General features: G+C 53.2%; 1 protein-coding gene across 2 annotated transcripts in view; it reads right to left on the bottom strand.

Moving 5' to 3' along the window:
- LOC139060740 (uncharacterized) overlaps positions 1-9,454 on the bottom strand; it is a 49,421-nt gene extending 39,967 nt beyond the window's left edge. For both annotated transcript variants that reach the window (XM_070539807.1, XM_070539808.1), the window contains exon 1: positions 7,809-9,454. In XM_070539807.1, coding sequence (XP_070395908.1) covers positions 7,809-9,131 — 1,323 coding nt within the window. In that variant the 5' untranslated portion in view covers positions 9,132-9,454. The remainder of the gene's footprint in view (positions 1-7,808) is intronic.
- Positions 9,455-12,076: the final 2,622 nt, after the last annotated feature.

The following is a 12,076-nucleotide window of genomic DNA, read 5'->3' as shown; positions in this document are numbered from 1 at the left end:
CCTGCCCGAATCGTCTATTATCTGATGTTTTAGTTGTAACAGAGCGTCCTGCGCTGAGAGGTTTCTCCTGAATCCTATCATCGTGGGCGGGAGCGCGTCGCAGTCTTCGAGGTAGGTGGTCATCCTAGCTAGGACCACGTGTTCCATGAGTTTCCCCACGCAAGAAGTGAGAGATATGGGTCTCAAGTTCTCAATTTGCAGTCGCTTGCCCGGTTTAGGTATTAACACGATTTGTGCCGTCTTCCATTGCTGCGGAATCTGCCCTGCCTCCCAGCATTCGTTAATATATTCGGTTAACTTAGCTATAGACTCATCGTCCAAGTTCCTTAGCGTTTTATTCGTTACACCGTCTAGTCCGGGTGCCGACTTGGTATTGAGTTTCTGCAGGGCTGCCCTGACCTCTGACTCGCCGATTTTGCTGTCTAATTCGTCATTTACCTGCCCTGTGTAGTCAGGGTGTACGACGGGCAGCACTTGCGAGATGTATCTTTTCTCGATTTCCTTGAGGAAGTCCTGCTCTGTCCCTCGGTACGTTTGTATTAGCCGATTTATATTTTGCCTATGTGCCGACTTTGTCCCGTCCGGGTCTAACAAATATCGAAGGATGTTCCACGTTTTTGCCATTCCTATCTGACTGTCCATGTTGTTGCATTTTTCCTCCCACTGTTGTTTGCATAGCTGCTGGGCGTACTTTTCTATGTCCCTGTTCAATTTGGCTATCTTTCTACGAAGCGTCCGGTTGTGTTTTTGTTTTTTCCATCTCCGTTGCAACCCTGCCTTAGCTTCCCACATGTGTAGAAGCTTATTGTCTACGTTCTCTAGATGCGCCTCCGGCGGGACCGTTTTCGTAGCTGCCGCCACATCTCCCTTTAGTTTTTCGGTCCATTCCTCAATACCTTGTGTCGTGTCGTCGGCCTCCTCCCTTATTTTCCTGAATTTGTCCCAGTCGACAATCTTAAGTGGTCTACCCTTTGTCTTGCGCGGTCCTGCCCTTACCGTTATTTCTAGTATATTGTGATCGCTCCCAAAGTCGTGTTGCGTATTTATCCACTGCGCGTCCCGTATGTTCTTGGTGAATGTTAGATCTGGCGTAGTATCCGCGCAAACGCTGGTACCTATTCTCGTGGGAACAGATGGGTCGGTCACGAGGGTCAGACCTTCCTGCTGCGCGTCTAGCCATAGGTTCCTGCCTTTTTGAGTTTCGATTTTGTAACCCCACGCCGCGTGTTGGGCGTTAAAATCGCCTCCGATCACTACCGCTCGGTTGTCCGCTATGGCTAGTGTTTTTTTAAAGAGCGATCGAAATTTATGGTGTCTGCACTTTGGACTGCTATAAATATTTAATACAAAGAGGCTGTCCTTCGTTTTCCGCATGGGTATGAGTTCTAATAGAATATGATCGATTGACTTAACTTCCGTGTCGTGTTGAACGACCGAGTGATTTCGCTTTACCAACGTCGTTAGCGCCTTCGTCTCCCCTTCGGCTCTACCAAAGGACTTGTAACCCGACAATTTTGCCAGCCCATTTGTTTCCTGCATCATTATAATATCCGGGTTTTCTTTGTCTTTAAGGTGTTGTTGCAAAATGTATCGTTTTCGATCGTATCCTCTACAATTCCATTGCCAAATCGTGTATCTAGTTCGTCTGTCCATGGCGGCGTTACAGGTTATCCAATCCCTCGGCGGGTACGGGGGGCCTAGTGTACGGCTTAATGGCCGTCTTAACCGGTCCCCCCCTACTTGTTTGCGGTCCCCATATTGCTAGTTTGGCTTCGAAGTCAGCCATCATTTGTTGCACTTGCTGTAGTATCGCCTTTCCTAGCGCCTCCATCTTTGCCTCTATCTTCGCCTCAAGCCTCACTTCCAGTTGTTCTAGTTTAGTTTCAAATTTTGTTTCGTTCTGTTTGATGCTGGTTTCGATTTTCTGTTCAAATTCCTCCTGTCTTCCTTGGAGCGTCGTGGCTGGCTTGGGTTTCTTTACTCCGGTTTCAATCGGAGCGTTCTCGGTCTTACGTTTAATGGCGGTGAGGGCTACGTCCTCCTCCATTGCTGTCTCTTTTTCCTCCCTTATAACTCGCGAGCTTTCCTCGTTGCGTGGCACTTTCCCGCTCCGCAAACGGTCGTTCTCTTGCCTGAGTTTTTTAATTTCATCCATGAACGCAACATTGCTCTGCCTGATTTGCGCCAATTCTTTCTCTAGCGTCTTAACTCTATTTTGTAAAGCAGCCTGTGCCTCCGCACGCGCCCCGGAAGCCACGTCCGCCCAGCTCACCTGTAAGGGTCCTGCGGCGTCGTTGACGTTGCTCTTTCCTTTTGGGCTCTGCGATCTTCCTCCCCCCTGTGCTCTGGTAGATTCGGTATTACTGGTCTTGGGTCTGGATCTCGATCTGGACCGCGATCTCGATCTGGTTCTATTCGACGTCGAGCGGCCCCTTTCCCTTGCCTGGAGCTTGGGGAAATCTTCTAGTCCAGATCCGTCCTTTGTCCGATATTCCGACCGCTGTCTCGAGTCTTCCCGTCCTGGCCTGTACAGTCTTTCAGCTTCCCTTTCGTGGTACATCGTTTCTTCTTCCTCTCGTCTGACTCGCTCCCAGCGGCGCCTCTTTACCAAATACGGTAACTTGTATCTGGCATTACATCGGCGATCCGCCGTAGGATGGTCTTTGCCGCAGAGCTGGCACTTCGCTTCGCACTCGTGGTCCTGTGGCGGGTTCTCCAAGCCGCAGCCTCTGCATATCCTGCTGTTCGGGTTCGGGCAGACATCGGCTCTGTGACCAAGGCGTCCGCACTGGTAGCATATGTCTATTTGCTTCCGGTATAGTGAACACTTGACCAGTGCTCTTCCGTATCTTACGTAGTTTGGGACGTGATGCCCGTCGAAAAGGATGATGACATTCGTGGTGTTTCCCATCCTTTTGGCCATGAGGACCGTCGGATTCTTTGGTGTTACAAGCATCTCCACTATTTCTCTAGGAGACACCTCGTGCGTTACTCCTCTTATCACTCCCTTAGAAGTATCCTCCGGAGCCGACTCGTACGCGTTGGCTTCGAACTCCTTGTCTCCCATCCTCAGTCGAGTGATAGTCCTGTATTTTTCGGCGCGCTCCTCCGATGGCGTGCTGATCACTAGAATGTTCTGTTTGTAGTTGGCACACACCGTGTCATCTTCCGATTCCTTTCTGGGGATTCCCGCGGCGTTGGCGACGCAGCATTCTAGGCGATTGATCCCATAGTCGGTGACGTTGAAGCTGTCACGTGGGCGCACTATTATCTTGTACTCCGCCTTCGGCAAACTGGGCATCCTGCTTGCCGCCATGATTTGTCTTGCTTTTTGTCCCTTGTTCCACCTATTACTGAATGCGTTCTCGCTGGAGAAGCGCGCTGCCTGATCCTGGGTTCCGTGAGATTTTGTCCGCTCACTGGCACATCCTCCTCTCTTCACAACACGCCAACCTGCTTCGTCCTCATACTCTTCTCTCGGTATATCATCCCCTTCGACGCGCACCGTTGCCATCTTGCAGCTCTAACCCGAAAAGAGGCGGGGCTCCAGCCACCGGGGCTCCAGCCACCAGCTTCGTTGGGTTAGGCTTAGCGGCCGTGTCGGCGTGGCGCTATATAAAGTGGTCGATGTGCCGAAAATAAACGGTCCACCTACTTGAGAATGATATCAGGGTGGTCCGTGGAACTTGCACTTCCTTCTCGATAATAAGGCGTCGGTGAATTCTTCGAATGTACGCCGAGAATCATTCAAAATCTGCGGAGCCGACGCGACACAGATCCGCACTTTGCGTCTTCTTCTTCTTCCTCTTCCGAGAGAGAGAGAGAAAAAACTTTATTGCTCAGTTAATCGGAGTTATGGCAGGTCTGGGTGGGGCCCTCAGTCCAGGGCTCCACTGGCTCTTGCGGCTCGCTGAGCTTGGTCCAGGAGGGCCAACTGGCTCCCCTAATCCTCGCTTGCGAGTAGTGCCTCCCACTGCCGTACGAAGTCTGTGACGCTTAGAAAAGGTGAATTGACGTTGCTTGGCCGAGCCGTACATTCCCACGTTATGTGGGCCAGCGTGGGTTTCGTGCCGCACCACGGGCAGGTGTCTGTGTAATATGTCGGGTGCTGCTTGTGTAAGAGGTTTAGGTGCGGGTATGAATTGGTTTGTATGCGACGCCAGTCTTGGGCTTGTCTTCTATTTAGTTTGCAGTGCGGAGGGCCGTAGGTCCGTCTCTCCCTCCTCTGATTCTCTAATATGTCGCGCACTGCGGACAGTGGTTCCTCTAGGGTTCTGGCCGCTGCTCGGTCGTTGCTTCCTCGAGCTATGCGGTCTGCCCTTTCGTTCCCGTCGAGTCCGTTGTGCGCGGGGCACCATGTAATGCCGTGGTCCAGGTCCAGTCGTGAGCCGAGTATTCTTTGGGCGCTGCGCGGTAGCATTCCCCGCATAAAGAGTCGACACGCTGCCTGCGAGTCTGTAAGCACGTGAGCCGACTGACCCTTAAAGTCGGCGTCTCGTATAGCCAGCGCTATTGCCCCTGCCTCTGCTGTGCATACCGAGGTAGTCTTAACCGTAGCGGTTATCGTGGTGACTCTATTGGTTGCGGCGATCGCGTACAAGTCCCTGCGAGTGGTTGCACTCGCGTCCGTGTAGTAGACGGCCGGATCCTTGCCGAATCGCTTCTGCAGAGTCCTCGTCCTGGCCTGTCTGCGGCCTGCGTGGTACCTGGCACTCATATTTCGTGGTATAGGTGAGACATGGACGTGCTCCCTCAAATCTCGTGACAACAAGTCTGTTTCGTCTCCGCAGAACAAGGGTCGGGCGTTGTATCCCAGTCTTTGGAGAATAGAGCGGCCCTGGGGCGTAGAGCTCAGCCTTTCTCTTTGCGATATCAGAACTGCAGAGGCATGCTCTTCATATTTGTTGTAAATACCCAATCGCTCCAGGCGCTCCGTGCTGACTGTGTTCGGGAGTCCCAGAGCAGACTTGTATGCCGTTCTGATAAGGGTGTCCACCTTCTTCGTTTCAGTTTGGTTAAGTTTTTGGAACGGCAGGCCGTAAGTAATGCGGCTAATCGCAAATGCTTGCACCAGCCTAATAGTTTCTTCTTCCGCGAGCCCGTTGCGGCTGCGTCCAACTCGCCATATCATACGTGCCACACTCTTAACGGTTGGTGTTAAGCTCCGAATTGTGGCATCGACGTTGCCATTCTCTTGGATAAGCAGGCCAAGCACTCTCATTTGGGCGACTTCACGAATGGCCTTGCCGTCGAGATGTAAGTCGATCCTTGGCGTGGTAGTTTTCTTATGACGCTTGCTGCGTACGCACATGAACTCTGATTTTTCGGGTGCGCACGTCATACCCGCGTGCTTGGTGAAGTTCACTACCTTGTTAATGGCCTCCTGTAATAGGTCTTGTTTTTCTCCGTAGGAACCCCGGTGTGCCCACAACGTTATGTCATCGGCATAGATCGTACATCTGAGGTCCCGTGCTTGCGCGAGTTCTAGGGCCAGTCGCCTCATCCCGACATTGAAAAGAAGAGGCGACAAGGGTGAGCCCTGTGGAGTTCCTCGGTTGGGCATCGTGAAGACGTCAGAGCGCGTACTGCCCAACCCAATCGTTGCCTTCCTGTCGCGAAGGAAGGTAAGGACGTACCGAAACACCCTTCTTCCGCAACCTATGTCTTCCAGACCTTCGAGGATTGCTTCGTGAGAGATCGTGTCAAACGCTTTTTTGACATCGAGCGCCACAACTATCCTGGCTTCTTTGCTTCGTGGCGGGTCCAAAACTTCGTCGCGAAGCATAAGAAAGGCGTCCTGTGCCGAGACGTGTGGCCTAAAGCCAAGCATAGAGTGGGGAAAAAGTTCATTCCGCTCGATGTAGTTGCTCAGTCGTGTTTGGATCACCTTCTCAAAAAGCTTCCCTGCACACGACGTGAGCGATATTGGTCTCAAGTTTTGCAGATCTCTGGGTTTAGCCGGTTTCGGTATGAGTATTACAGTAGCCTCTTTCCATTCGTCTGGCAGTTCCCCGTCGTCGGACCATACATTATCGTTGAAAGAGGTCGCAAGCTACCGCAGTGATTCCTGACTGAGGTTGCGCAGCATCGCATTTGTAATGTGGTCCGGACCCGGTGCGGTGTTCTTACGGAAAGATTGTGCGGCTGCATAGAGCTCTGCCGTTGTTATGGGTTCGTCCAGCTCCGCGTTGTCTGGTCCCTCATAGTTGGATTGCACTGATGTTGTGTCCGGTACTCCCATGTAGACGCTCTTAAGGTCCTCAATATCGTATTCATTTTCAATTAATTTCAGTGTTCTGTTTGCGGTGGTCCGTGTTCCTGTCGGATCTATCATACTGCGCAGAATAGTCCATGTTCGCTTTGTGCTAAGCGTTCCTTTGAGTGCATCACAAAACTGAAGGAAATTGGTGTCTTGCAGCTGCTGCGCGTACTCACTGGCTTCCTGCGCAAGTCTGGCTATCCTGATCCTGAGTTTTCTGTTGTGTCTCTGTCTCTTCCAACGTTTGGTCAGACTTCTCCGCGCTTCCCACAGGTGTAGTAGATGCCTGTCTACTGCCGGTGTTTCGACTGTTGTCGATATTTCCAGTGTAGTGCTTCTGTGTATTCTCCTGATGAATTCCGTCCATTCTGTAGCGCTATCGCACGGTGTGGCCTGCCTTTGCTTCTGTCTATAAGCTGTCCAATCGGTTATGGTGGCTTTTCCTAATCTATGGCGAACCCGCGTCGTGTTAACTGAGACACTAATAATGCAGTGATCACTGCCAAGGTCTTCGCCTAGGTTGGTCCAGGTAACACCTCTGTCATTGTTGCTGAAAGTTAGGTCCGGCGTGGTATCTTTGACTACACTGTTTCCTGTTCTGGTTGGTTCATCCGGGCGCGTCAGCAGGAACAGCTTATGCTCCTCCGCGAGGTCGGCTAGCCTTCGGCCCTTAGGAGTGCCTCGATCATAGCCCCAATCAGAGTGCGGAGCGTTAAAGTCCCCTAGGATAATTGCCCGGTCGTTGCTTTTCACTTTGTGCAATGCGGCCGTCACTAGCACGTCGAACTTTGCCTTCCTATCTCTAGGTGGGCTGTAGACGTTGGCAATAACTGTTTTTGGCTTGCAGCGTCTACATGGCCAGACCGTGAGAACCTGATGTTGGACACCGCAGTTAGGGACGTAGTCCACGCTCACCGCTATGTCCGCCCGTGTCAGTGCTGCTATCTGAGGATGGTCAGGGTGCGTGTGCATCTTGTAGCCTCTGAGGTTCGGTATGTTCTTGCCTGGTTCTTGTATGCATATTATATCCGGGGGAACAGGCGTCGCATCTATAAAACTCAAAAGTGCTGCGTGTTTAGTTCTAAGAGTCCTGCAGTTCCACTGCCAGACCTCGAGGTTTTCGGCTACTCTCGTGTGGCGATTAGCCATCTATAGTACTTTCGCTGTCGGTCAGCTCTCTCTCTTTAGGTCTGCGTGGAGGAGCTCCTGGGCTGGCACATTTACGTTTGTTCGGTCCCTCTTTCGTGGCATAAGAGGAGTCCTCTATCTGTCGTTTGAGCTTGTACAGCTCTGCGAAAAGAAGTTGGATTTGTCGGGATATAGTATCCAGTTTATCATCTTTTCCTGTCACCTGTGTGTTCGCGCTCTTGGTTTCTCCTGGCTTGGCTTGGTTCGTGTGGGGCTCATTCCTTTGTTTCAAATGAGCTAGCTCCCTTCGAATTTCTGCAAGGCTGTTCTTTAAAATTCTGTTCTCCTCTAATATTTTTTGATAGGCTGGACTCTGAGTTACTGGATCGGCAGTCGGAGACACTATTCGCGCCCAGCTTACCTGCTGTGACGCGATGGCCGCCGTCTGATGTTTAGCCTGCGGAGCCCTCTCCTGTTTGGGGGCTAGAGGCTTGACATTGCGTGCCAAGGATGTTGACCTAGATCTCTGACGACTCCGCCGTCTGGTACGCGATCTCGATCTGGATCTCGAGGTTCCTTCTTGTCCGAATTTGGAGGGGGTCCCCTCTTGCCATTGAGTGAGCTCCGGAAAGTCACTGAGCTCCAATTCTTCGTCTTCTGTTGCAAACCACCGGGGTCGGTGTTGTTGAGCAGCTTTGTGCCCTCCGCTTCTCGGTCGGCCTTGCGGTCGTGTTTGCTTCAGGCGTTTTTTGCAGCTTCGATCGCCCGTGAGGTGCTGCCCCCCGCAAGCGGCACATCGCGGTGAGCACTCGTGTCCGCCTTCGGGCTCGAGCGCCCCACAGATTCTACACACTTTTGTGTCTGGTTGCGGGCAAACGTCCCTGCGGTGGCCGACGCTGTGACAAATCTTGCAAACCTGCACCGAGTTGCGGTATGGACGACACGCCATTTCCCCACCGCAATAGTAGACGAACCGCGGTAGGACCGTGCCGAGGAATGTGATGACTGCGCTCTTCGAGTTCCCTAGCATTCTTGCCTGGATTATCTCGATGCCCTGGGTACGGACTCGGAGGTTTGCCTTGATTGTCTCTCCGGGCGTGTGCGGCGGTAGTCCATGAATGACACCTCTGACGGCGCCTTCTCCTGTGGCAGCGTACGCATTGAACGCGTGCGTCTTGCCATTGACTGTGAGAGCTGTGATCTTGCGTAGGAGATTGGCTGTCTCTTCCTCAGACGTTGAGACTATTGCGATGTTTGAGCCCTGTTTTATGCGCAGTATAAACTGCTCACCCTTTACTTTGTTGTGGCAGGCCGAGATCACTGCTTCTGCGAGCATCGGGCTGGTTAGAGTTTTCAACGGGAGTCCTTGGTGCGGGCGGAGAATGATCTTGAAGTCATCCCGCGGCAGTGGTGGTAACTTGTTCCGTCGTACCTTGCGTCGGCGAATGGGGGGCGAGTTCTGTTCCTTCTGCGAAGGCTCGTTCCGTTTTGCCTGCAGGCGTTCCTTCGCTTGTTGCCGTTTTTGGCGCAGCGTTAGCACCGTCTGCCATCCATCTTCGTCGGGTTCTCTCGTAAACCGCCGCAGGTCCTCAGCGTCCGTGAGAATCGTTGTATTAGTTTCATCTTTACGAGGAGTTAAGGCTTCGGAAAAATCCATGCCGTCTTCCTCCGTACCGGGTTTCGGTTGGGACGGCGCGCCATTTGAGGCGCCCGCCGCAACAGAAGCGATCCCTTGAGACGCCATATGCGTCGGTGTCTTGTGTCAGACGCTGCACCGACGCGACGCGGCGGCCGCCGCCGCGCCTTAGCTCTGATGCATGCTAGCTCCGACGCCGCGTACCTGATAGCTTCTTGATATTGTGGAGCCGCCGAAAATGGGCCTAGGTCCAAGAGGATGGTGTCCTTGGGTTCCGTAGACGTTCACGGTTCTGATGATATACAATTCCGGTTGGTTACCGGAACTGTAACCAACGAAAAACATGGATATTGCGGAGCTCGAAACGGGTGCTGCTGCACATCTCGACGCCGCCTATCGGTCCTCAGGCCACTGCGACGAACGCTCGTCCCGCCGGCGCGTCCGCCGGTTTTCGCGGCAGCGCCGGGAGCTTTCGATAAGCGAAACACCGGACGTTGATAGTAGCCACGTGGTTTAGCATCTGCCACTGCCTCCTGCGAGAGCGAGTCGCACGTTCGGCTTGCGCGCTCGTCCTCTACCTCTGAGCTCGGGGAACGCCGGATCTGCCCGACTCTGATTTGGAGGATGGAAGCGACCAGTCGAAGATACCATTAAAGAACGGCGACAACGGCGAACACAGTCGGCGATAGTCGAAATCTGATCAGCGGGTCAAGCGCGTCAGCGTTTATGCATGAGCCATCGAACGTTCGAGAGTAATCGCTGGTGCCAGCGTATCTTCCAGAAAGTTCTACACCATTCGCGTCGCACATACATGCAGTCAGATTACACAAACTTTGCCGACAACAGACAGCGGATGGAACGATCGATAACATTCGAGAAACTTCCGATACATGCGGGCGCGTCCCGCGCTAACCGATAACATTTGTTTGACGGTGAAAAGCGTTCACCCGAAAGAGATAAATAAGTACACGCGTCAGTATGAAGTGCTCATGTCTGGGCGACAGCGAAGGCGCCCCTGAAATGTCTCAGACAATAAGACGCGCCATTCGACTCCAGAAGACGCCGCACAGGAAAATGAGCCTTCGTACATATCGTACTGCATCCCCATTCGCTAAACGAACATAAAAGTCTTCTGCCCGTTAATATTGCTTAGTGCCGGAAGAATGAAGAAACGACAACTAGCAACGATTGCTAATTAGCACTATCAGTTACTTCCACAGTGCACGCTGTTTCCCACGTCAGCCCGGCAGCGCAGTTGAGCTGGGCTCCGACGGATAACTACGCCGACATCACGAGCATTCGTTGAGCGTTTATAAAGCTGCAAGGGTGCTCGGTGTGAAGTTTCCAAATGACGGCGTTATAGCGGCGGGCGCTCAGAGACGATAGGATAAAAAACAAACAAAAGAACACGTGTCTCACTGAACCAGGTCGCACGAGCTCAGAGATCGTTTGTTTCGCAAGCTCAAACATACATTCGCGTCTTCGTCGACATTATTCTTATTCCAACACATTTATGTCACAAAGTGCAGCCCTAATCCAGGCTTCACGGTGCAATCGATCGCGTTTTACCGACGGAAATCGAAAATCCGCATTGCCCTGCTGGAATGGTAACGGGAGGTGCAGCCGTAAATAAGACAGGACATTGGCATCGCGCCAAATTTCGATGGCAATAATGTTCGAAAGGCGTTCCGTGCGCGCGGCAGCGAGAATGGCGAGGCTGACAAGCGAGTGAAATAATTTTATTGGAGTTCCGGTGAGGACGCGAACTCGTCGAGCACCTGGCTACTCCCACGTCGGCACTGGCAGGTCTAGCCCACCGGCGCGGTCACGGGCACGCCGGACAGCCAGAATTTGCTTGTCTAGAGCGGGGCTATGCAAACATGAATCCCACTCCTCCTTGCCGAACTTGTGGTATCTCGACCCGCCCTCGCAAAGCATGTGTGGTAGAGTCGAGGTCTGCCCGCTAAACGGGCAGGCGTTGTCGCTATACACGTAGGGATGAACGCATCATCGGGATAAACTTACATACCAGGGTGCTGGTCTGTACGAGTTTAAGAGAGACGGCTTGCGCCCTATTCAAGTGACAAGTGCAGCGCCTGCCGGACTCGACACACTCGGAGTCCTGCCGTGCGCCTGCCAAAGTGATTCGGTCCTCAGCCGCTGCATGGGTGCAAACGCGGCCGCTTCATTGATATCGACGGTGCGACGCCTGTCGTGCTGCAGGGAAAGCGCAAGTGCCAGACATGCAAAGAGACGCCGCGAACATGCGCAGGGAGCACCGCAGCGTCGAAGCGCGAACGCAAAAGGCGCGAACCCGGTCGGTATATTGATCTCGACGGTGTGCCACAGGGAAGGCGCCACTGGTACACATGCAAAGGAGATGCCGTCTATGCAAAAGGCTATGCCCGAAGGCGATTTCTGGTAGAAACGCGGCCTCTTCCGCGGGCTGATATTTTGTTATTGTTTCCCACTTTTAATATTTTAGTTTGATACGATTTAACGTAAAAGACATGCGCTGTCAGCGTTTCTTCAGAGCGCAACTCCTTGGCGCTCGTTCCCGCGTTTCGCGTCCCCGTCGGCCTCGCCGTAACCATGGTCATCATCCGCGCGCTCCCACTGCCATCTCTCGCGCGCGGCGCGAGTCTTGCTTTCCCCTTTTCCTCCAGAGCCGGATCACGCGTTCTCGCCTTTCCCCTGCCCTCTGCTAGTGTTCCTGTATATCCCTGCGGGAGCATATACAGGAACACTACCCTCTGCCTCCGTGCAGCGCCACTGCGGTGACTCGCCGCTACCGCCCCTTCTCCCGTTGTCGCGTCACCGCCGCGGTGCCAGTGGCGGGTGCTCCTTGCCGCCTCGCGCGAGATCCCCGGCTTTCCGCTCCTCCGCTTCGCGCGGCTGTACAGCTCTCAGCGGTGCCTCTCGCTTCCCCGTTTGCGGAGCGCGTTTCTCGGTGTCATTTGTCGCCTCTGGCATTCTGTCCTTCTCCCGCCTCCACTCTTGCGCTATCACCTTACCTGGCGCAGTGCCGTTACGGTGATGCGAAAGGCAGTTAT

Source organism: Dermacentor albipictus, chromosome 6 (genome assembly GCF_038994185.2).
Source record: "Dermacentor albipictus isolate Rhodes 1998 colony chromosome 6, USDA_Dalb.pri_finalv2, whole genome shotgun sequence".
Lineage (NCBI taxonomy): Eukaryota > Metazoa > Arthropoda > Arachnida > Ixodida > Ixodidae > Dermacentor > Dermacentor albipictus.
Note: the sequence above shows the minus strand (reverse complement) of the source record. Positions and strands in the feature narration are given on the sequence as shown.